The sequence below is a fragment of the Echiichthys vipera genome, assembly GCF_963691815.1.
Source record: "Echiichthys vipera genome assembly, chromosome: 17".
Lineage (NCBI taxonomy): Eukaryota > Metazoa > Chordata > Actinopteri > Perciformes > Trachinidae > Echiichthys > Echiichthys vipera.
In genome coordinates this window covers 9,770,963-9,796,404 of record NC_139842.1, presented here as the reverse complement: position 1 = coordinate 9,796,404, position 25,442 = coordinate 9,770,963, and the positions used below count along the sequence as shown (strand labels likewise).

At 40.8% G+C, this 25,442-nt stretch overlaps 1 protein-coding gene across 1 annotated transcript in view; it reads left to right on the top strand.

The window, feature by feature from the left end:
* The window catches only part of cacna1aa (calcium channel, voltage-dependent, P/Q type, alpha 1A subunit, a), a gene marked incomplete at both ends in the record, with an annotated part of 81,611 nt that overhangs the window by 5,303 nt on the left and 50,866 nt on the right, over positions 1 to 25,442 (top strand). The window contains 7 exons of the mRNA XM_083931008.1: positions 12,516 to 12,621; positions 12,859 to 12,998; positions 19,583 to 19,674; positions 20,592 to 20,744; positions 21,774 to 21,961; positions 23,961 to 24,064; positions 24,314 to 24,429. Of these exons, the coding sequence (XP_083787134.1) occupies positions 12,516 to 12,621; positions 12,859 to 12,998; positions 19,583 to 19,674; positions 20,592 to 20,744; positions 21,774 to 21,961; positions 23,961 to 24,064; positions 24,314 to 24,429 (899 nt within the window). The remainder of the gene's footprint in view (positions 1 to 12,515; positions 12,622 to 12,858; positions 12,999 to 19,582; positions 19,675 to 20,591; positions 20,745 to 21,773; positions 21,962 to 23,960; positions 24,065 to 24,313; positions 24,430 to 25,442) is intronic.

The window sequence follows — 25,442 nt, the reverse complement described above, 5'->3', positions numbered from 1 at the left end:
TGCTATGTCAAATAAAATGTGTCTATAATGTGCTCACTGCCAGTTAAAACACTTAAAACTAGTGTACAAGTAAAATATCAAAGCCTATTATATATAGCCTACATGTCAAATAATAGAAGACAAGACAAACATGCCCCACTGCACTTTATAGTGTATAACATAAATTGTGCTGCTTATAATGTGCTTAGAAATAGCATATCATGTTACATGCTGGGGGAAAGTTGAAACTAAATAGGCCATCCTATCTGACCTTATAATGAAATCCCTATTGGCTGTCCCACTGATTTTTGACCCTAAATGCCCATTTGACCTTGTTGAATCCGGCTATCAGGAGTTAATGTAAACCATGCAGTTCTACAAATGGATGTTTATGTATTCAGTTGTTTGTTTCTTATGTATCAGCTAAGTTTATAATGTGCACATCTGCAGGACACTAATTTTTAAGCACCCACAAGCATCAACACACAAACAAACACACACATATTCATCCCCCACTATACACACAACGTATGGTGTTGCCTGCGTCATCAGTGTACACTTAAGTGTATTTTCCTGTGCTGTTGTAAATGGAGAGGAAGTCAATATGTGTTCTAGCTATCTATAGTAACAAGCTCAATATGAAATATAATACAAGAAGTAATGTTTTTTATAAATTAACCACACTTTTTGTAATCGTAAGATGTTAAGTAGTGGGGTTGATTAGAATATTCGGTGGAATATATGTTAATTCAGCAAAATATATGAGTATGTTGTTAGTTTGTGCTTACTGTAGATGCCATCTATTTATGTGATGGCTGTGTGTGTGTGTATGTGTGTGTGTGTAAGTAAGTAGTAGTCTCCTAGTTCCATATCTGATCCTATATGACCAAGAATCAATGACAGATCAGATGACCATTCAGTCTCTTGGCTTAGCTGTTTCACTGAGGAGTCAACCTCCCTCTTCTGTGTCTTAAATATCTTCTCATATTAACCTCAACAATGTTTAAATGTATTTATTTTTATTCATTAATCCATTATTCTTAATATTTGCACCAACACCATGAACAATGTTGGATTGGGGAAGTCACAGAGGCTTTTGGTGCATAGTTATGATGAGCAGCGCACTAAGTCCTGGCCAGAGGAGAGTAATTGGCCAGACATTAAGTTGTTATGGGTGGGCCCTAACAATTAAAGTCATTTTTTCCCCGGACTTTTAAAGGCCACAGATTCATACAGTATGTGTGACATATTACATAACATATGAAAGGGTCAATATGATGTAGGTTTACCTGTTAAAAGACTACCATGAAATATTAGAGAATTATTTACTGTATTTTTTAATGATGGAACTGAAAATATGGTAAATTTAATATAAATCAATTGTAACCCAATATTCATAAGAATGGCAAAGTATGCTTTACTGGTGTAGTCTCAACCCGCTATTAAACCTTACAATTCATTCACAAATGGTGTGAGGCCTAAGTCAGTTGTTAGTGTAAAACAAAGTGACTAAAACAGCAACATTGTGACACGATCAGGACCATGGACAGCACTACACTTCATACAAGCAAGTCTACAACTGCGTGCAGCCTATTCTACTCTCTCACATATGTATTACTCGATGTTGGCAAACGTACTCTAAAAAAGACCAGATATTTTTAACCCTCTAAAAGCTGGAAGACCATTAAGAAAAACAACTTACACAAAAATGATACAGATTTTCTTGTGATATGGGCAGGTTTTTAATTGAATAGACTGATCTTCTCATGTTGCTGCTCTACACATAGGCCATCTTGGCTGTTAACCTAGATTTGTCTTGGCTTATTGTTGACGTATTGTTTTATATTGATGAGTTTCATATTTTCTTTCCTGATTAGGAGGTAACCCCATTGGCTTTTTGTTGCATTGACGGGGGTTCTAAATGTAAGTTGCCATAGCATATTGGGAAGCGAGGTAAGGGCCTCCGAAACATCGGGCATGGATGTGTTATTAGAGCTGGATCGGGCGCCGCCACTCAGCCTGGCAGCTAATTTTTTCCATTGGTCAAATATCCTTCTGCGGCCCAAAATGATTTTCTCCATTGACCACCATTGTAAAAGACATGTCTGTTAAACTGTTGGCAGGACAACTCAAAATGCAAACAAGGTCCATTATAACTCTTTCTATTATTCATTTTTTTTAATCCATAAACTTTATATTTGTGAAACTTTCCTCTAACCCAGAAAAGTCATGTAAAAATCTGTGACGTCAGCCAAAAGTAAAGTCTATGAACTGAGCCGGAGCTCACAGGTGCTGTCAGTGTGAGACACATTACTGCGCATATTCAGCGGGCCTTCACGGAAGTAAACCCGAAGCCCAGAAACTTTTTTGCCGTATGCGACTGACAAGCAATGCTCATTGTAATACATCCATGGTCCTTAGCCCCAGGCCCTAAAGTAATATTAAGGTACCTCGGACTCTCCCACGGCTGTTACTAGTGCTACTTATGTAAGATGTAAGATTTGTATTATTTTAGTATAAGTAAATTGTGATTGACTGACCTTACAGTTACTGTATGTGTTGCTGATTGTGTCAACAAATTGCCAAGGGTAGCGCACTAATATCTTTATGGTCTTTGAGTGTGCCTGAGTCTTTCACACATACACACACACACACACACACACACACACACACACACACACACACACACACACACACACACACACACACACACACACACACACACACACACACACACACACACACACACACACCCACAAACTTATTTAGTCTACCCAACCAGGCCACCACAGAGAATAGTCAGGTCTCTCACTTCCTTAGCAATAATGTGAGTCTGGTACAGAGACACACAGCCAGGGAAGCCAGTGATTAAGAGAGACAGACAGGGAGAAAGTGAGAGTCACCCATGAACAAAGAGAAAGAGAGGGACCTTGGTGTTTTGGGGTAGATGTGGAGAGTCAGTGATCTACGTTCACTGCAGAATCTAAATTATTTATTGGCCTTTCTCCAGCTAGCAACTGTCAGCTGATAACTACACAGACTTAACATCAGCTTAGTTGTTTTGCTTGTATGTATGTACGGCATTTATGTTTGGATGCATATGTATTTATTAATTTGTTTACAAGTCTATTACAAGCTATGGGTCAATCATTCTTATGCTGCCTCCTAGGTTCTCCCTGCTTTCATTTTGAAAACACAAACGCACACACTCCCACATCCTTTCTTATAGTATACACAATCTTATCATATGAGGTCTCTCTCTCTATGGTCACATCCACAAGTCTTATCTTTCACATGAGGCCAGCCTAAAATAACAGGAGCTGCTTGAAAAGTGCACTTTTCAGTAGCGGTACACTGCCCCCCTTCCTTTAACCCTGTTTGCTGTTACGTTTTCCAGATGACGTAGAGACCTGATTGTTGTGCCTGTTTCTACTTTGCCACAGAAGGAAAAAATCTGTATTTTTTTGTCTTTCACATATTTGGGTAAGGGGTTAAATGCAGTAAAAGAAGGGTTGTCGGGTTTAATGAGTTTTTCTATCTATTATAGTGAGAAATGAGGCAAATGCTTCTAATATGCAGCTGGATTAGAAAGACAGTAGAGAACAGTGAGATTGACTATGGATTGACAGAAAAAAAGAAAGGAGTTGGGAAGTCGCTAAGACAGAGACATTATAGAGAGAGTAGAGAGAGAGAGAGAGAGAGAGAGAGAGAGAGAGAGAGAGAGAGAGAGAGAGAGAGAGAGAGAGAGAGAGAGAGAGAGAGAGAGAGAGAGAGAGAGAGAGAGAGAGAGAGAGAGAGAGAGAGAGAGAGAGAGAGAGCCTGCCTGTCTGCATATAAATCATTTCACACAAAGCAGTGGAGAGTCAAACACTCAGGCTTGGCCAGAAACACTGTAGCCAGAACACACACAAACTTGTTTTTGTCACTGACAGAGACATTGCATTGACTTACATTTATTCCTAACAGCTACATGCCTAACCTCATCATAACCCCAATCTTAACCAAACACACTCTGTCCTGTTTTTCTCTCCTACCCTCTTTCTTCTCTCTCTCTCTCTCCCTCTCTCTATTCACTCTCTCTTTGACTGATAGGAAGTGAAGTTTTGTCTTCCCCTCTCACGTTTCACTACCTATACTTTTTGTCTTTCGCTCAAAGCCGATCCATCAGTCTTTTTTTTCTTTTTTCAGTCTCCCCCCAGCTACTGCTGCTCCACGAGTTTGCTCTCCCCCACTGCATCTCACCCTCTAATTGGTCGCTCCCGCCTTACGCGGGGCTAATTTAAAGCATTTGTTTGAAGTGTTTGGGATACTTTTCAGAAGATTCTGACAGATGCAAGTCTTGTTTAGTTTAGTTTTCTCATTCTCATATTCTCAAGTGTGTCTGCATATGTGTTATGATTCATGTATGTGTGTGTATGTATGTGTGTTTGCGTGCACTGCCCTCTGGCCTCAATCTGCCTACCTCATACCTTTGACTGTCTGATAATGAATGTGTGAATTGATCTGTATCCTGAGTCCCTACGGGCAGATTCGGCACATGCTCACAAAGATACACACAGAGACACGCACACATGCACAAGTACACACTCACAAAACTAGAAACCAAATTGATCTTATAAGAGAACCTAATCTGTTTAGATTGTTTTTCTTCATTTTTGTCACACTTGGACAATACATTTAATGTTTCTCATAATGGGCTGCATGTATTTTTCCTCTGTGGCATTGTCTCAGGATAAAAAGCAACCTGATAAGTCAGTCAATGTTGAAAATCTGGTAGAGTAACTATATTAAAAGAAAATACCTTAAAAAAAACACTGTCTTTTAAACAGCAACATCTTTACTTCATATCTTCACAATATTGGTCATCGGTAGGGAATGTGTATGTGTGCTTGTGGGTTTGCATGTGTGTTTTACTGAAATGTGTCTGTGCTCCCACAAAGAGATGGAGGAAAACTGAGGTTATTCAAAATCATAAGGAATCTTACAAACATAGGTCTTATGTATGTTTTATTGGCTTATCACATTTTATGATAACATAACATGTTTCCAAATGTGAATATATAGCGGCGGGTAGTGCAATGAAGTGCTGGGGAGAAAGGGTTCACCAACAGCAACTGAAAATGACAAGCTACACTGTTTTCAGATTGTAAATTGATCCTCAAAAAATCTGATGAATGCAATTTTTGATGTACTGCAGATGGGTGCCCTTGTAACATATATGGCATTTGAGAAATTGAAGCAAAATCAATATTGAAACATGCTGTTGTGTAGCAACTGGGGAATAAACCACAATAGAAACATTGTAATCAATGCTTATAAAACGAAAATTGTTATTGTGACAAGAATCAACTTTGTTAGTCTTTTAATGGTCAAATGATTTTTAAGACCTAAAATCTGACATATGTAGACATCTTGTATTTATTTCTTGACCCGTTGACAACAGATTTAGTGTGCCTCTGTCCATCCATGTTTGCTGTCTACACATTGAATTGAAGTTCATATTTTTCATTTTTCTTTGTTTCTCTCTCCTTTCCCTCTGCATTTCTCTCCTTCTCCCTTTCTCTTAGCTGTGCATTCTGGCTCTGTTGAATAATTCAGTTTAAGTTGCTGGCTAGTTTGGACGTGTGTGTGTGTGTGTATTTGTTCAGTGTGTGTCTTTGTGGAGCTGTGTGTGTGTGTGTGTGTGTGTGCGTGCGTGCGTGCGTGCGAGGGGTGCAGTGACGTGGGGCAGAGCTATTTTTGGGATTGGAATACATGGAGGGAGAGAGAGAGAGAGAGAGAGAGATTTTTTTTTCATGCCAGTGTTCTTCAGTCACATGCTGCAGCTGTTACTAGACAAACCTGGCTGGAAACCTGTGCTCTACCTGCAGGGCGTGCTGGCAGACACCTACACACACACACACACACACACACACACACACACACACACACACACACACACACACACACACACACACACACACACACACACACACACACACAATACACAAACTTACATGTACACATTCACTGTAGCAGTTAAAAGCATGCAGGTGCACACAGTTAAATCAGCAAATACTGACAGGTATACAAACAATACAAACATGTACTCCTGCACCACCTTCCTAAACGTGCAGCTCATGGGAAAGAAATGTCACATGCTATACTGATACTCTACACACACACACACACACACACACACACACACACACACACACACACACACACACACACACACACACACACACACACACACACACACACACACACACACACACACACACACACAAAACATGTACACACACCAGCGTCAGCATCTTGTAAAAAGTGACAACTCGGCTTTATGTGGGTGGAGAGAGAAGCAATAGCTGGGGTGAGATAGAGACACAACATATGCTGTATGGAATAAACATGCAGGAGAAGTGGGCGACTGTAAAGACTACAGTATACGTGCTGATTGATGCTAAATCAGAAAGAGAGACGCTAAACAGGGCTAAACTGGCACTCCCAATTGTTTTGCAACGCAGTCAAACATGGTGTCAAAGTGGGATAGGTGTAGAACTATTGAATGTTTTGTAGGCATGTGTTTGGTTTAAGCTGCACATCAGGCAGTGTTTTGACCCCAATTATGTTGTCATAGGTTTTTTTTTTGGCATAATATTGTTTCTTGTAACAACACTTCTCAGAGGAGGCCATTTTTATTGCTGTGGAGGGCCTCTCCACTGCCAAATGAGTGCACTGCAGGGAGACACATGCAAGTGATATACTGCATATCCTCGTTCTGGGTGAACATGTGTAAAATGATCACTTTTTAATTTAAAGACTTTTTTCCCCAGCTTTAGACAGGAATCTTAAAATCTAAAACATATTAAAACAACTATTCTTACATGATTTATATGTGAAAATACAAGGCACTATTTGAAATATGAATAGAAACTTTTAACTGCGATTCGTGAGGTTCTATTTAAAATGTATGATGCAGGAATAAAATGAGGCGCTTCAACCATGTCTCTTATCTTTTATGGTTGCTGATTATCAAAATAATTAGATGGGTCTCAACCACAGTGCTTAATCCCATTCATTTTATCAAATCAGTGCTTCTAAGGGAGAAATGACAAGAAAATTAAGTAATCATTTGAGCTGTGCCCTGCTGCATAATGTAAAAGGACAGGGAGGGAGAGAGAAGAGGAAGGGAGGAAGGGGACAGGAGTGAGGGATGTAAAGAAACTGACGGAGAAAAGGAGAGGCAGCAAAGTTATGATCCAACTTTGTCGTATTTCCTTTCCTTTCCTTCTTCTTAAAAACAAACATTCACATGTAGCACAAGCAAAGAGTAGTCATAACGATGACTAATAGTTTTAGTCCATGAACATTTTTCTCTTTTTTAGTCATCATATTATAATATTATATCGAGTTTTGCCAAAACCAATACCTTTGTCATGTCAGTCAAACTTATTTTACATAAGGTGTTATCATTATCTGATGAAATACATAGGTTGAATGATTAAAAATGCAGCTTTGCAGTTACTCTGAGTCCTTCTACCTGTGCTTATTAGTGATGCACAGGTTGGTCGCAAACCGACCCGCAAACCGACCCGCAAACCGACCCAGGCAAACGTCCAAGCGCCAACTTTATTTATTTTAGTATCACAATTCTCAGGACTGAGGACTGAGAGAGGGAGGGAGAGAAGGTGGACAGGAACAAAAATAAATAGATTTTGCCCAAGTTTTAAATTTTTTGAATTACATTTTAGTCTTAGACTTTAGTCTTTTTTTTCCGTCAACAGTGCATGTTAATGTTGTCATTGTTATTGTTAAAGGGTCGATTGTCTTGTCTTAGTAATGGAAAAAATTGTTTAGTTAGTCGGTTTTCATTAAAAAAATGAACACTACAGTAAACAAAAAACAACAAATTAGTATGTGAGTGTCCATCATGCTTGGTTTTATTAATAGGGAGGCTGGCACCTTCCCAAAGGGTAGCAGCTGGTCTGGACTCTGTTGGCAGACAAGTTGTGTGTAGGGAGGTGAAGTGTTGGTCTATATGTGTACACTGCATGTATGAAAATGTGTGCTTGAATGGCAATATGCTACACGCATGGATGGGGTGGCGAGAGGCAGGACTCTGGAGGCTATTGGGGTGGACATTTTGACAAAGTGTATTGCAGTTGTATGTATTTCTGCATGCGTGGGGAAAGCATGTGTGTGTTTTCACACTCATACTGTGTGTACTTGCCACAATTCTGGCAAATTTAAGGACTTACAATTGCTAGACATGCGTGAGATGAATAAAAAAAATCACATGCATACATGTTTGCTCATTTGGTGGTGGGGAAATGTGTGGAGAGTGTCGATATATGGAATCATGTGAGGGCTGCGTTGATTTTATGCAGTGCCGCCATGTGTCAGTGGCACACATACACACATACTGTATGTGACAGTATGATGTATGGTCTCCCACCCACTCCGTTCCTTTTATTCCCCCTCCCTTTATATATATGTGCGTGTGTGTGTGTTCTGCCACTAACCTACTTTCGACAGAGCTCAGTAGAAGAAAATACCGCAATACTCTCACACCCCTCTGCCATTCTCTCGCCTTATCCCTCATTCAGCACTCCTATGCTCTTCGTCTCTGCCATTCTCTCTTCCTCACTGTTGTTTCCCTCCCTCTGCTGCTACACCCCCCTCTCTCTCTCTCTCGCTTTTGTTCCTCACCACTCACTCTTTTCAATCATGTCCGTACCCACAGGACAGTGTCTTTCTTTCTCTCGCTGTTTCTCTCGTTCCTACTCTCCTCTCTCTTTCATGTAGCCCTCCATATATTTCCCTCACATCCAGCATGGACCCTGTCCAACTCTTGTCTCTTGCTGTCGCTGTCCTCTTGCGTTTGCTGACACGGCATCTCCTTCGATATTGAATGGAGATGGCATGATAGAGATAGGGATGATTGATGGGTGGACTCAAGTGAGAGAAAGGTGGGCTGAGGAGAGATGGGAAGGAGAGATGCAAGAAAGTGGGGGAGACGGGGAAACAAGTGGAAAAAGAGCAGAGAGGGAGGTGAATAGAAGAATGTAAGAGGAGATGGGGATATAAAAGCAGAGAGGCGTTGTACGGGAGAAAGAGAGGAGGCTTAACACAGGGCAGGGAGAGAGAAATATATCAGTGAGGAACAGGCAGGGGCTTTACTGAGGAGAGGAGAAGGTAGGACACATGATGACTACATGGAGCGGTGATGGACAAGGTGAAGAAAGGGCCAGCAGAAGTGTTTGTGCGTCATTTGGCTCCAGTGGTGTGCTTTAAGGGCCTATCTTGCCTCTTCTTGGCGAGACATTGCCGTCTACGACCTACTACTGTCCCTATTACAGTGTATACACACCAACACCTAGACAGATAATAAAAAAGCAAGCATATGCAGAACCACAGATAGAGAGAGAGAGAGAAACACAGGGGCGGAGAGAGAGAGAGAGAGAGAGAGAAAGAGAGAGATAGAGAGAGAGAGAGAGAGACAAAGAAAACATTAGAAAAATGATGGAGGGAGAATGGTGAAAGAGCAACATATTCTCCATCTTCCTCTCTTTCTCCCTCACCCCTGATTCTACCCTTGCTTTTAACTTTGTCTATATATAGTCATCGAGGAAGAGGAGATTCATTATTGAATGGTTTATGGAAAAGTGGGAAAGTGTGAGTCCTTTATTCAATGTATATGCGCATGTGTCTGTACATATGTGTTCATGTGTGTGTAGAGTTGCGATAGACGATACATCTACCGGCCGATATCATTGGCCCATATTTGCGTTTTTTACATGTATCGGCAGTTTTTTCGTGGCATTATTTATAGACAGGCATCCACAGGCAGCTCCACTGGAGATGCCTTTTTTAAGTTCAATAGATGATGCTTTTTTAAAATTGAAACTCAAAACATTTTCTTATCATTTTTGTGTAATTTTTATGATGTAAATTGAGGGAACAAAAGTAGTATCGGCTCCAAATATCGGCTAAAGAAAATCGTCAGTCCGTATCGGTCATCGGCTCTTTAAAATCCATATCGGTCGATCCCTAGTGTAGAGGGACATCTTTAAGGACACCTGTGCCTCTGTGAATATTTCACACAACCACACACACACACACACACACACACACACACACACACACACACACACACACACACACACACACACACACACACACACACACACACACACACACACACACACACACACACACACACACACACACACACACACATTTGCCCCTTTGTCCCTGTGTTTCTATATCAGCCTCTCTCCTTCTCTCTCCCTTTCTCCTTGCTCCTCTCTTTCCCTCTTTCCTTTTTTCAGTCAACTACACACTGCCTTCTCACAGCCCAACACATACACACGTATATGCATACATACTGTAAATGTACACACACTCACATTTATACACGCACATTGCTGGGGGGCAGGGAGGCTAATTGAGTGGTGCCCTGGGTGTTCTAGTAATGTGTATGTGTGAGTAAAAAGCGGTCAAACAGATGATCTCTCTCTCTCTCACAGACACACACACACAAACATCCACACACACACACACACACACACACACACACACACACACACACACACACACACACACACACACACACACACACACACACACACACACACACACACACACACACACACACACACAGGCATTGTATGGTTTGGACCAGGCTAGGGCAGTTTTTTAGTTCCCCTTGATGACGACTGGAGGACAACAAACATACGTATGCACAATAAGGTCTACACACACACACACACACACACACACACACACACACACACACACACACACACACACACACACACACACACACACACACACACACACACACACACACACACACACACACACACACACATACATACATGCATACACACAGGCATGTAATAGACATGTTTGACATGTGATGTATGTTTCCAAAAATAACCTCTTCTTCTCTGGCTCTTTGACGTTCAATTTCCCCTCCTCCCTACTACCATGGGAATGACTGCTCCCAAAGGAAACAAGCAAGTAGGAAAAAGGTGAAGAAAAGGAGAAAGACTAGAGTACAGTACAGTAGGTAGAATAGAACGTAACGAGTGGATTCGCTAGAGTCACTGGGAAACACAAATTACATAACCCCTGACGCCCCTAAGACCAGTATATATATATATGTGTGGCTACATTATATGTATATGCTGTGGATATCCATGATATGCACACATAATAGTTAATTATGGAATTCAAACTCCTCTTTTTCCCTTATTCTCATGTTTTTCCCCTTGCCTCTATTCTTCATCTATCCATTCCTCCCTCTCCCTTTCTCATGCTCACTGATTCTTCTCCTTCACACATTTGTTCTTGCATTCTTTCTTTCCGTTCGCTCTCTCCTCTCTTTTTTCTTTTAAATGTTACTATTCATCTTGTGACCTTAACGAGACAGGGGGATTGATTTAAGAAGACACCACCAGAGAGTGTGTGTGTGTGTGTGTTGGTGTGTACAAAGAGCCAAACGGTGATGTCACAATAAATCTCACTCAGTGTCTAGGCACGCTATTACACACTAACACTTTAATATAGCCTGTCAGTTTGTGTGTGTGTGTGTGTGTGTGTGTGTTTGTGCACGTGTGTGTATATTTGTTTGTTTGTTTTTGTTTGTCTGCATGGGTGGTGTGTTACCAGAACATACACTTAGCATATTAAACTGACTGTGTGTGTGTGTGTGTGTGTGTGTGTGTGTGTGTGTGTGTGTGTGTGTGTGTGTGTGTTTGTGTGTGTGTGTGTGTGTGTGTGTGTGTGTGTGTGTAGCCAGGCGGCCATCAGCCTGCTGTTTATCTGTCTGTCTGACATTGCATACATTTGACCTTTAACATGGGGGTGGTGGTGGGGGGGTTATTGTGCAAATATCAAAAAAAAAATTTTGGCAGGCTATGTAGGATTTAAGTTGTCATTATTGCATCTCCCATCTGGTTTTCATTGACCTTTTTGTGGTACTTTGCTGTACACGTGTATATCAGTAAGGTAATCTTATTTTTTATTTACTGTTTGACAAAACTGCTACTGAAGGAGCCCAAGTGTTTGCACCCTCACTGAAGTACTGACCTACTTATGTAAGAAACATCAATTAACAATCACTTATCTTTCAGAAAATCCTCATCCCTTTATAAATAATATTAATGAATCTATGTTGTAGATCCGTGCCATCTTTTCCTAATTATTGATGGATGCATATTGAAATGTACTGGCTCCATTATTGTTGACAATAATGAACAATGATATTGATATGATACAAATGTTGCAAACAAATTTGAAGACACGTACAGTGACTTAAGAAGAATTACTAATATTATTTTTAATTATCATTATTAAGTCTTATGTATTGTAATTAAAGCATCTCCTGTTGGAAAGTTATCTAGATGAGGCACATTATGCCATGACTATGCACAAAAAGCACTTATCATGTCAAGCTGTATGTGTTTGAATGTTGTATATTTAATGGGATGGAAACTGTTTAGATTTATGTCTTGAGAAGTGTTTGTTCCTTGACTGACCTTCCTCACTCCATTTGAGTGGATGATTCTAGCCACCATCATTGCCAACTGCATCGTCTTGGCTCTGGAGCAACATTTGCCTGATGGGGACAAGACGCCACTGTCTGAGCGCCTGGTAAGTTCAACAGGCATGATACGTTATGTGAGCCATATGTAAACATGATTAAATCCAGGTGACGGTTCTGACTCCTTTTTGATTTTACCTCGGTGGAGATGCATGCAGATAAAAAGGCAGATAAAGCAAGGGATTTTTTCACCTCGAGAAAATGTAATGATCTTGACTTTCCTCCTTTCCTCTTCCTTTCACCTTTCCCTCACTTCCTTTATTTTCTCTCTCGCTCTCTCTCCTCAGGATGATACAGAGCCGTACTTCATAGGCATCTTCTGTTTTGAATCTGGAATAAAGATCCTGGCACTTGGTTTCGCCTTCCACAAAAACTCCTACCTGAGAAACGGATGGAATGTCATGGATTTTGTGGTGGTGCTCACAGGGTGAGTAGCAAGCAAATTCCCCAAAGCCGAGCACACACATATTACAAACACACATACATGCACAGTATGTAGCTGCTTGAACACTCAAAAATGCCAAAGTTATTAAAAAACAAAGTCAGAATAGGATGTGTTTTTCTCTTTTACTACTCCATTAAAACCAGAGAAAACAAAGTAGTTTGACATGTGTTTTAGTGTGTGTTTGTACAGGTGTGTGTTTGTGAGTGTCCTATCCCGGCTCCTTTGCCCTAATGAATGGCCCCATTCTGGGAAAGGCAGCAGTCAGATCACAGAGCAGAACTGCAGGCAGCCAACTGCCTGGGTAGTGAACAAATGTCACCACAATATACACAGAGATAGAGGGGGTGGGGGGCAGAGAGGGAAGAGATACTGGAGAGACGGTATGAAGTAATGATGTACAAAAATTCACAGGTGTTGATAGCTAAAGAGATGGAGAAGCAGTTTGAAAAGAAACAAGTGAAGAGTGATGGAAGTGAAGAAAAGCAAAGCAAAGGAGGGGAAAACTCTCCCCTCATCCAAAAAAGCATTTGCTGTAAAATAACTGAAACATGAAATGGGACTGCTGGAGTCCTGTTTATTTTATAAAGACCAACACTGGTATATGGATGTTTAGATAACGCAAAGTGCTTTACAGTACACGCCACATTCATCCGTTCCTGGCAGAGGCTGCCATGTAAGGTGCCATCTGCTCATCAGGTTGGAGAAGAGAGGAGAAGAGGAGCAGAACGATTGTGTGCACATGTAAATGGGTTGGTATTTCAGTGTTGCGTGGGAAAAAAATATGGTGTTTTCCCAACACACGTCCATCTGTTGATCCATCTATATAACTGTCATTCCTTCTTAAGACATTTTCTTTCTTATGTCAGTATTGCAGGCTGTAAGATGATATGCTTACAACTGTCCCCTGCTGGTATATGAGTTCAGTTGTTGTCAAGTGATTTACATGACTGATTGCATTGGTTGATTCTCAGTTAACTGAAATATACAAAACTGATGTTCTCTCTAATTGGCCACAGAACATCTAACAATTTTCAAACAAGCTTCAAAATTGAATTTTAACAACATACGTCTCTTGTTTTTTTCCTTGCCAACTTTGCACATTTCACATTACACTGATTCTGTGTCTAATGAAAGGATTGTGTGGAAGTGCTGGCACGGATAAATATGTTTGTGCACCACATGCATGTTTGTGTGCATGCATGTGGTGATTTGGAGAGCTTCATGGGTTACATACAGTACTTGCTGACAAAGCACCACGGAAACTAGTGATTGCCCCCCCCCCCTCTCTCTCTCTCTTTCCCTCTCTCTCTCTCTCTCTCTCTCTCACACACACACACACACACACACACACACACACACACACACACACACACACACACACACACACACACATGCACACACAAACACAAACTGAGTGAGCACACAGTCTGGCAGTATGTCCTTATGCTAACATAAGAGCAATCATGAAGCCAAGTTCATCCCAGTGAGGCACAAAAGTGTGACTAAGAGAGAAGAGGAGTGAGAAGACAAGTGTCAGCAAGACAGCAGGAAGTAGCGAGAAGCAGATAAGAGAGGAGAGGAAAGAGGTAGAGCAGAAGGTTGAAACCAACAAACACTGTGTACAGTAGACTCTTTAGACTCAGAATCCTTACATCATTTTTGTTGGCAATCTAACATTCATCCAGACAATAGATGGAAGTTGGGATTTAAATCTCTTCTTTCATCCAAACTGTTTTCCGGTTTCCCTTTTTTTGAAAGACTGATACAGACTGCTGCCGCCTGCTGGTATGGGGAGATATTTCCTCTCATGCAGGTGCAGAACCTAGGTGTTAATTGGCCAGTGGCTGTAGTCTAAGCGGTGTATTCAAGTGCAACTTTTGGCCGAGATGCAGGTGATGTGAGGCAACACAACAGTTGGCTTTCGTCAATTATATTTCTTTGATGACGGTTTGGTGTGTCTGGGCCTTAATGGTCATGCAAAAGAAAATCAAATTGCTAGTGTTATCAATCAATGATTGACAAGTGCACCAGAGATGGTTTGTCAGAATGTCTAAGGCAAAAACTTGATTTAATAAACATGTACAGTCTGAGAAGTGTCAACTCTGGGCGGCAATGAAAAATCTGTGGAAAAATGACACTCCTTATCTGATTGGTGAAAAGGAAGGTAAGGAAAGTGAAGCAAGATGTGAAAAAAGGAGTGGAAATAAAGAAAAAGATGTATTTTACAATGTTATCAACAGTCATACAACACGGCTAGTTGTCTTCGTCTCTGTGTCAGCCAGCTGAGTTGTTACCATTTTGCAGTAAAGCAGGAAGCTGCAGCAAGCGGCACAGACAGAATATGCTGCAGCACTTACAGTACACATACTGTACATTCCAATGATACATTATGTACACTGACTGAAGTCAATACATTTCACACACACACACACACACACACACACACACACACACACACACACACACACACACACACACACACACACACACACACACACACACACACACACACACACACATTCTTTGTTGTGCTCTCTATGAATGGGCGTTGAGTTTTTAGCAGTGCAGCTCTTTGAAGATGAAAGGCTACTTGGCCTTTCTACCCACCCCTAGACAAAACCTTTGATAACAGACTGACCAAGGCGCACACACACACACACACACACACACACACACACACACACACACACACACACACACACACACACACACATACACACACACACAAAGGCTTCAAACATTCCTTTCCATCCTAGTGCACTTGTTTTCCCGACACATACGGAGACGAACACGGAAATGGCACTTAACGTGTCTGAATAGATTAGCCATTCACTCCACAATCTTGTTGGATGTCAGCAGATTTGTATGCACCCTTGTTTCTGTGCCCAAGTGTGCATGTGTGTGTTGCCCTATCTCTTGTAGTAAATTGCCTGAGTGATTTGGCTCTGGGAATAAGCTAGTTATTTTTTATGCTCGCTATTGATTATTAGTCCAATTACCCTTAGTTTACAGCCAGTCTTGCCTTGCATCCTCCACATCGTTCCTCGTTGTTGTTTAGGGTCTTTTGATTGGATACGACTGGTACGGGAAAGTGAGGGAAGTAAGGAAGGAAGCCAGGAAGGTCCTTTTAGTGACCTTGTTATCAACTGAAATTGAAATTTGCTAAATCGTTCTTTGTAGTAAAGGAAAGACAGTGAGAATAATGAGTTATCTAAACCTTAAAAAATGGTCTCCGTCACCCTCCTTATTCATTTCAGAAGGACTTTGAAAAACAGATGTCACATTCTGATAATTAAATGCTGTATAGGGCAGTCTAGAGGCACTACCTAGAGTTCTCTCATTGTCTTGGGTTGTGCTGCATGGATTGATATGAAGCTGTGTGTGACATTTTGTTCACCTTTCATTTTCCTTGATGTTAAATGGATTGTCATTAGAAGTATGGTATAATATTGATGTGAGAGAGCATTTATAATGAAAGGAAAGTAGAGAGTTTGGAGAAGAGATGAAGCGATTTGGTCCGTGATGTGGACAGAGATAATTAGCCACATTTAGCTGAAGTCAGCAGAAAAGCAGGCGGAGAGAGCAGGCGTAAAAAGATTGTGTTTGTATAATGTGTTGGTGTCCCATGAGAACAGGTCGGTGGGGAGATTGTGTAATAGCAATATTGCTGAATGTGTTTCTCCTGAATCATTTGTGTTCCTCTGCATACAGTGCAGGTGTGTTAACCTATGTGTGTATTTAATTCAAGCGTATAAGCCACACTGTAGGCAGCATCTCTGTCCCTCACAAGGAAGAAATAGTTTTCCATTGGTTATTTCAAGTGACCTACTTTCTAGTGTGCATATGTGAATAAAATTATTCTCACTCAGTATGTTTGATCTCCAACCAGCGCCTGTTCATTTTGCAGATGTGTGTGTCAGTGTGTGCATTTGTCATCTACGTATGTGTCTATTTCTGTGTGCGTGTGTGTGTGTGTGTAAACATACAGTATGTGTTTGTATGTGTGATGCATTTACATTATAGAGAGAAGAGCAGAGAAAAAAAACAATCAATCAGGCCCCTCCCTTGGCCCTGTTACCAAGGTGATACAGAGATTCTATCAATGAGCCAAGGTCCCTGTTGCCATGGAAACACTTATGAATGAGAAAGGGCCCAGTAACCGTGGAGACGGTGTGAATGAGGAACTGCCTCATCGGCTTGACACTGTTTGTGACAGTGGATGCTTTTTTGGGAACTGAATTATTTCTTATTACCTCGTCATCATCGTCAATGTTATCATCGACATCATTACCATCATTACTATGTTTTTGCTATAATCATAGTCAAGTCGCACACACACACACACACACACACAAAGACACGTATATAAAAACGTGTGTGTGTTTGTTCATATCTATACACAGTAAGATACTTGCTCTCTATTTCCAGGTAGATGTGCTGGTTATTCCTTTCAAAAAACTCCAACAACAACAACAATCGTCAGAAGCATTACACTCTGTCACATGCATTGTCACCCACACATCCACCTCCATTTCTAATAAAATAATTGTTATGCTTAGCTTAAAGCAATACTTTACCCATTTTAATCCAAGTTGGTGTCATGGCAATGTGGCCATTGTGTTCAGAAGATCAGTGTTTGGTCTGTTTCCGTGGTAAAAGTCTCCGTATAATGGCGCATCGGAGATCTGCCGTTATTCACCGAACGACATCAACATCTTCCAAAATGAATGATGCGTTTCTGTTCATCTGAACACAATGGCCAAATTGCCATTACGCAGACCTAGATTCAAATCAGCAAAACATCTCTTTCATACAGTGTGTCCCCCCGTTTTAAACTTGGAAAGCAAAAGGCTGGCTGAACATAATAGAATTTGTAGATCTCCACTGAATTTTGTTATTTGTTCATTACTTCATTATTATCTTCGCTCTCAATCAATTTCGTCAGTTCGGCTAGCTAGATAATCTTTTCCTGCAGAAAGAGTCAGAGCATCACTATTTCATGACTGAAACAAAATGTCTTTGTGAACTTTAGTGTTGTCAGCGGACAGGACAGGTCTCGGCCTGAATGTGTCATTTGTTGCGAGAAGCTAGCTATTAACAGCATTAACACATTTCCAAAAAAAAATACTAATTTATCTTTCAGAAAAAGCTTTTAGCTGTGTATCATATTGTTCTTAAGAGTAACCCTACTGAGAATACAACAATGGATCAGAGTAATGCAACACGCATGTTCCAGAATAAATAACATAAAGCTACTCACCCTAAAAGCCTCAGTCAATTGAGGTGGTAGTTTGTGAGAAAATAAAATCTACTTGGCTGAATATAATAAAATAAATTATTAGCTGCTATATAATCTCGTACAGATACAGTACAGTAGCAATAAATTAAAGCGGCCAACAGGTAATTTAGCTCTAATCACTTCCAGTAATAAATATGAATGTTTAGGATTTTTGCGCACGTCAGAATATAGGGCTCAGTGAGTTCCTAAAGGGCACATAGTGTTTCAGCTACACACAGCTGAAGTACAGTGTTGCCTCATGACCAAACCAGGAACCTCTCAGTTACAAGTCAGCCTAAGATGAGGCATTTGATATCACACAATGTCATTACAAGGACCCCGGCCTACACAATTGATGGAGCACACACCAATGGGGGGCTTCCTGGTAATTTAATACAGCATTCAATCGAGATCCTGGGTCGGTGTTACTTTTCCCTTCTTGACAATTTCATAGGTTTCCAAGCAAAGCAGGCTGACTTTAGATCTGTGATTAAGGCTCTGCTGTGTCACTGGGCCTCTTAGTGAAACAGAGGAAAGTGGAAATGTGTCAGAGAGAGAGAGAGACAGAGAGACAGACAGAAGTGGGAAGGAGGATGATTCACAGTCTGCGTCAGACGAGGGGACTGACTGGAAGTCTGGCAGCACAAGGGAACATCTTAACCATCTGAAGTACACACATACACGCACATGCTGTATACAAGTCTTTATTCAGATAATGAGTGGAACACAGGTGCCGTAACACACACCACAACACGTTCACTCTGTAGTCTGGCGAGGGCTTGAAGAGAAACATTTTAAACGTACCAAGAATAAAAATAGGTAGAAATAAGCAAGTCAGCATCTCTGATTCTCACCATCTGCCAGTGCACTCTCTCCCTCCCTCTGCGCCTTTGTCTCTCGCTCTGTCTCTCCATGCCTCTGACTTTCTCTCTCGTCTTTACCCTTCCCTCTCCTCTCCATCTCTCCTTTTTCATTTCATAGTCCCTTCTGTCATCCCGTTACAAAACCTCCGTCCCTTCAGCCCATTCCTTTCTCTTCCTGATACTCTTTTCTGTCCTACTTCACTTGTCAGCTCTATTGATCAGCTCAGCTCTTACAGGATTTACATACAGTGCTCACCCAGTTGCTTGTAATGGCCTGGCATGGGGGCTGTGTTAAAAGTGTGTGTGTGTGTGTGTGTGTGTGTGTGTGTGTTTGTAAATGTGTGCGGCTGACTGACAGTGACAAGCATGACTAGCTTAAATATTGATTGCCCTTGCACCCTTTTGTGCTTTTGTGTCCCCTTTAGGATCCTGTCCACTGTGGGTTCCGATTTCGACCTGCGGACCCTCAGGGCGGTGCGAGTATTGAGGCCCCTCAAACTGGTGTCCGGTATCCCCAGTAAGTCATAAATATTCATTTGACATTGAAATATTTATTTTTATACAGTTTTTCGCAAGCACCCTGCCTTTATCCCAAACAACTTCTTTGTTATTTCTTAGTTGAGAAAATTACATTTCTTTAGATTTTATTTTGAGAATCAAAATAGCACAGAGAAGCATTGTGTGTCTAGGTTTTTATGCAGCTTCTGTGTTGTTCTGCATAATGCACCCAAAGTGTTCCAACAAAAGTGGTTCTTCTATGCACTCTGCTCCTTTTTTAAATATTATAGCGGCAGTAGTGTTCCAGCACCACTGCAGTGTTATTAATAGCGTGGACTCCACTACAGGGCTGAACAGGCAAACCAAGGCTTACTCATCATAAAAGTCACTAAGCTTCCTGTGAAAACCAATTCAGAGTTCCATACCAATATGTTATATACAGTACAGTGTGATCGGTGCACACAAAATAAAACCCAAAAGGTTGTCTTTGTAGAAAACATATTTGAGAAAAACCTCAGGTATAGTTGATTTCACCTTCATTTAGTAAATGTGTAGAATATTTATATTGTGTCATCATTGGTTCAATGCAAACCGTCAGCCACTCGACACGATGGTAGCTGTTTTAACACAGGAAACACGTGTGATTTCAAACAAAACAACTTAACAGCTAGGTGACGGCAGGATTTGGAAAAGATCATGGGTGGGGTTAAAGTAAGTGCATTTGTAACATAATTACAGTAACCCACTATACATGATCAGGATGCAAAGTGCGGTGTCCTGGGTGAAAGTCCACCCTGACCTCCTCCCTACGCAGACTTTTTTTGCAGTAAATCCTGGAGCATCTAATGTCGCTGTGGATGGGTGCTAAAGGGTGTGCTGTTGTGTGCTGTGTCATGTGAAAACACATGATTTTAAAGATCTTAATGTGTCCTCCAGGCTTACAGGTGGTGCTCAAATCCATCATGAAGGCCATGATTCCTCTGCTGCAAATTGGCCTGCTCCTTTTCTTTGCCATCCTCATGTTTGCCATCATCGGCCTGGAGTTCTACATGGGCAAATTCCACACAACCTGCTTTGACAATCATACAGGTAAAGGAATGTGTGTTTGTTTGCCATTACTGCTCGGGTTAATTTGCCCCAATGAAGCCCTGTTCCGGTTGAGGCAAACAAGTTGCAGTGCTAAAATTAGGAATGCCATTTAGTTCAACAAAATGACATCTTTGGCAAATAGTTGGCTGTACTTCAGTTCTATGTTTTTGTGATGGGAAAGGCAGTTTCCACAGATGTTGTCCAATCCATCGCTAATATCTACATAATGTGCCCCTTTCGACAGTATGGAGCTGAGAAATTCCATCTAGAAATTATTAAAAATGTTGATTGGTTTATTCAGCATGTATTGATGAATCTTGTAGGATTTGTATTTACATTTGTATCTGCTTATGTTAAAATGTGTAAATTATTGTAGTTTGTTTGGTGTTAATGTACAATGTATTTTACATAAAGTATTGGATATCATTAGGCCTGTATTTCTCTAAATACATTTGATTTACTGCTACCTATTACTGTTGCCGATGTTTATGTCCACTGTTCCTTTCAGATAGAAAAAAAACTTTTTTTAATGGTTCAACTGTAGCTGTAGAGCAAAACATCTTTTTGACTATAACGTAAAAGCAAAGTTGGATATATATTTTCAATGTGGATTCCTGTCTGAATTAAGCTCAGGGAACTATTGTTTTGGATGAAAATAGAAGACACAACTAGCTGATGTAACATATTTTCCCCGGTTCTGTGAGTGCGAACTAATTTATAAAAAAAGGGGAAATAAATGTATAAGTGTAAATATAATTGTGCTTACTTTGGTATTAAGTTTAATATTGCCACTACAAATATCTATATAATTCAAGCAGGCTAGCCTATTTTGCTGCATCATAGCTATTTTATATCGCCTATACCCTTTTTTGTTGCCCATTCCTTCACACGAATTCCAGAAAGTAAGTGCCAAAATCATATCTTGAGCTAATGGATAGCACTCGCTTTTCTTACTTAACAAACAACATAATTATAGAAATATGCCTTCCTTTTGTTTTGAAACACCTCCCAACTTTCTTTTTTGTTCAGATGAGATCCGAGAAGAGTTTCCGTGTGGGACAGAGCTTCCGTCGCGGCTGTGTCCAGAAGGCACCATGTGTCGCAAGTACTGGCTGGGACCAAACTATGGCATCACTCAGTTTGACAACATCCTGTTTGCTATCCTCACCGTCTTCCAGTGTATCACCATGGAGGGCTGGACTGACCTGCTCTACTATGTATGTTGACACATTAAGTGACCAACTTATTATCCTCGTGCAGGAATGCAAGGCAGGTTAGAGGCGAGAAAAGATGGGATCATTCAAGTGAAGAGGATGATAACCCAGAATGCAAAACCCATCTGTCCTTGTAATGGATGGTTTGCACCAGGAGACAACCACCTTAGCGAATTTATTGGATTCAGAGTTGGAATTATACAGTATCAGTTTGTTTGTCATATAGACCCTGTTATAAAGACAGTGCCTTGGCTTTGTATTTGTATATCCATTATTGTTATATTTGGAACAATTTTTGCAGAAAAAAGCAAAAATTGAATATTTATTTAAATACAGCTGAACTTTAGTCTGTACTAATGTCTGACAATACTCTCAATGGTATTTTCATGCTGCCCAACCAAACCATCCAAGATTATTTTTCTCCTAAAATACTAAAATCCAAGTTAACATGGTCAGTGATTTTCACCTGTGAACACTGTGAGCCTGCCCATGAAAGAGGTACCAGGTCTTGAACAGTGTCATCACTCATGACCAAGACCGAATAGTCTCCCTGCTGTCAGTGGCAACGGTTGCTAGGAGACCAGAGGTAGTTGAGGGTCTTTGAGTGTAACTGTAGTCATCTGTCCCCATCTCCTTTCCCTTTTGTCTGCCTTATCCTTCCCACTGTTCTTATTCTTTTGTTATTCCTTCTTTTTTTCCCTTTCTTTCATAGCTCTCTCTCCTTCCTTCATTCCCCTCTTTCCCTCTCTCTCTTTATCTCTTCCTGTGTCCCTTCTTCCCGGTGCTGCTCTATATTTAAAAAGACCTGTTCAGCCCAAGTTATTCTTGCAGCTGCTGGGGAGGGGAGCGATAAAAGTTTAATGTTAGAAAAAAGGGTCTGCGGTACATTGGGTTCACAGCAGCAATACCAGCTTACACGCAGGAAGAAGGAAAGATGGGGGAGGGGGAGGAGGAGAAAGGGACATTGAACAGGGAGGCTATGAGAAAGAGAGACCAAAGTGGGGAAGAGAAGAGGGGGCCTGGAGGTGGGATGGGTAAAATGAAGAATTAGTGTAGAGGCTGATAAGGGAAAGTGAGGAGGAATGGAAAGATTGCACAGAAAATGGAATGGAGGTGAGAAATTAGGAATGAAGGAAAGAATAAACAAAATCAATGAAATAAGGAGAAAAGTAGGAGATATGGCAAAAAGAAAACACAATAAGGAGTGAAAAAAGAAACTGTAAGGAGTCTGAACAGTAGGATGGTAGAGACGGATAAGGAGAGACCAAAGCATTTGTTATACATTATTTACTCTGCACTGAGCAGCCAAATAGAGTGGCAGATATGCATTTACTTATTGAGATGACTTAAAGCAAAATCATGTCAGCCCTGCTGTTGTTTATATTTCCAGCAGCGGTGGACAGCCCTTCTGAGTTTGCTGGCACCCATTTTTGTTATTGGCCACATTGTCTGGACATCTAACGATGTCTTTAAGGCAAATTTTTCTAACATGATGTCCACTCCAGATGGTTTCTTTTTTATAATTATACGATTCATTTGACAAGCAGGGCTAAGAAAGTGCATGGCTGCCTAGACAGACTTCAACAAACCCTGAACTTTCAAACCGAAACACATGCCACTGCAGTTGATTGATGCAGCTGTACCTGTTCTACCTGTGCCTGTTTCACAGATTTATTCCACGCCCCATGAAGTCGCTAGAATGTCTAATGTCTCAGTCGATCAAATCTTTGGTTATTATGAGTTGTGTCAAATTTCCCAGAGCAAAACATTGATTCCTTTGTCTTGTGTGTGTGTGTGTGTGTGTGTGTGTGTGTGTGTGTGTGTGTGTGTGTGTGTGTGTGTGTGTGTGTGTGTGTGTGTGTGTGTGTGTGTGTGTGTGTGTGTGTGTGTGTGTGTGTGTGTGTGTGTGTGTGTGTGTGTGTGTGTGTGTGTGTGTGTGTGTGTGTGTGTGTGTGTGTGTGTGTGTGTGTGTGTGTGTGTGTGTGTGCGTGTGTATTTTCAGAGCAACGATGCCTCAGGGAGTGCATGGAACTGGATGTACTTCATCCCCCTCATCATCATCGGCTCTTTTTTCATGCTCAACCTGGTGCTGGGTGTGTTGTCAGGGTAAGTGTGTGTGTCTGTTTCTGAGATGGTGCTTGTGACAAATATATTGTAAATGTTGTTAATGCATATTTTTCATCCTGTATACATTAGTAGTTTAATATATTTTGTAACTAATGTAAAAATACTTTATTTTTTATGCTTGGTATTTTAGTGTATCTATGTCACGCAAATAAAAAAGCAAGACATCTACATTAAAAGTGTCTACTAAGTTTGTGCGGTGTGTGCATGTGAATGTGTGTCCCCCTGCAGGGAGTTTGCCAAAGAGAGAGAGCGTGTGGAGAACAGGAGTGAGTTCCTGAAGCTCAGAAGACAGCAGCAGATTGAAAGAGAACTCAATGGTTATCTCGAGTGGATCTGCAAAGCTGGTATGTACAACATACTGCATGTGTGTGTTTCATTTGTCATACACATAGACACATTAAAAAACAAATGTTAAAAAAACAGCAGTATTCTCTTATCTTAGCCAAAAAAAAATCTTACTTCCGCTTGAGATGGTTTTGGTTTGAAGGGATATGGAAACACCTTTGCTGAAGTTCTGATGTAGCAAACATTTAAGTCACTTGACTGATCATCTGTTTCTGCTGTCTTCTTGGATATTCCCATAACGCGTCTTTGTCTCCAGACAGCATGAAACATGACCAATACTAGCTGACGTTAAAGAACAATTAAAACTCGCCTAACTGAAAGGCCTGGAGACCTCTCTCCATTTTTCTCTCGTAGATGAGCTAGATGATACTCTGTAAACTGGTGGATTACAGTCATGCATAGCCTATAGTGCCAACTTCAGTACTAGTGCAGTCTAGTTTATTCGCTCAGGACTAGTTGATGGAAACACAACACACCTAATTTGTGTTTCTGTTTTGCAAAATTTGTTTAACAAAGTCAGTTGAAGTTTAAAATTCACTTGCCAATTGAATGGAAAACGACTAATGTACACTTTAACTGTAACGTTTCACAACTCACAAAACATTTTGATCATACGCCTTAAAATAGCAATCTAGTTTCTGGGGAGGTATAATGTAGGTATAACTCTCAACAAACAAACTTGAATTATAGCTAGTCACTAAATATATCTGAAGAGCCTTGATTTACACCACTGTGGCACGGATTAAAGACACTTGTTTGATGATGGATAGAGAGACCCACTGTTTGTCCCTGGTTCTCTTTATCTCTCTTGTCTTTATACTCAAACCCATCTTCTGAGGGCAGGAAAGATATAGAGAAGATAAGAGGAACGGAGGGTTGGATGTTGGAAGGAGTGGATTAATGGGCAGATAGAAGGGACAGACCTTTGATCTTCTTGAAAAGACAATCTACATAAAAACAAGGAAGCTAAAAAACAAAGGAGGGGAGGGATGAGTAGCAAGCACAGGTGCAG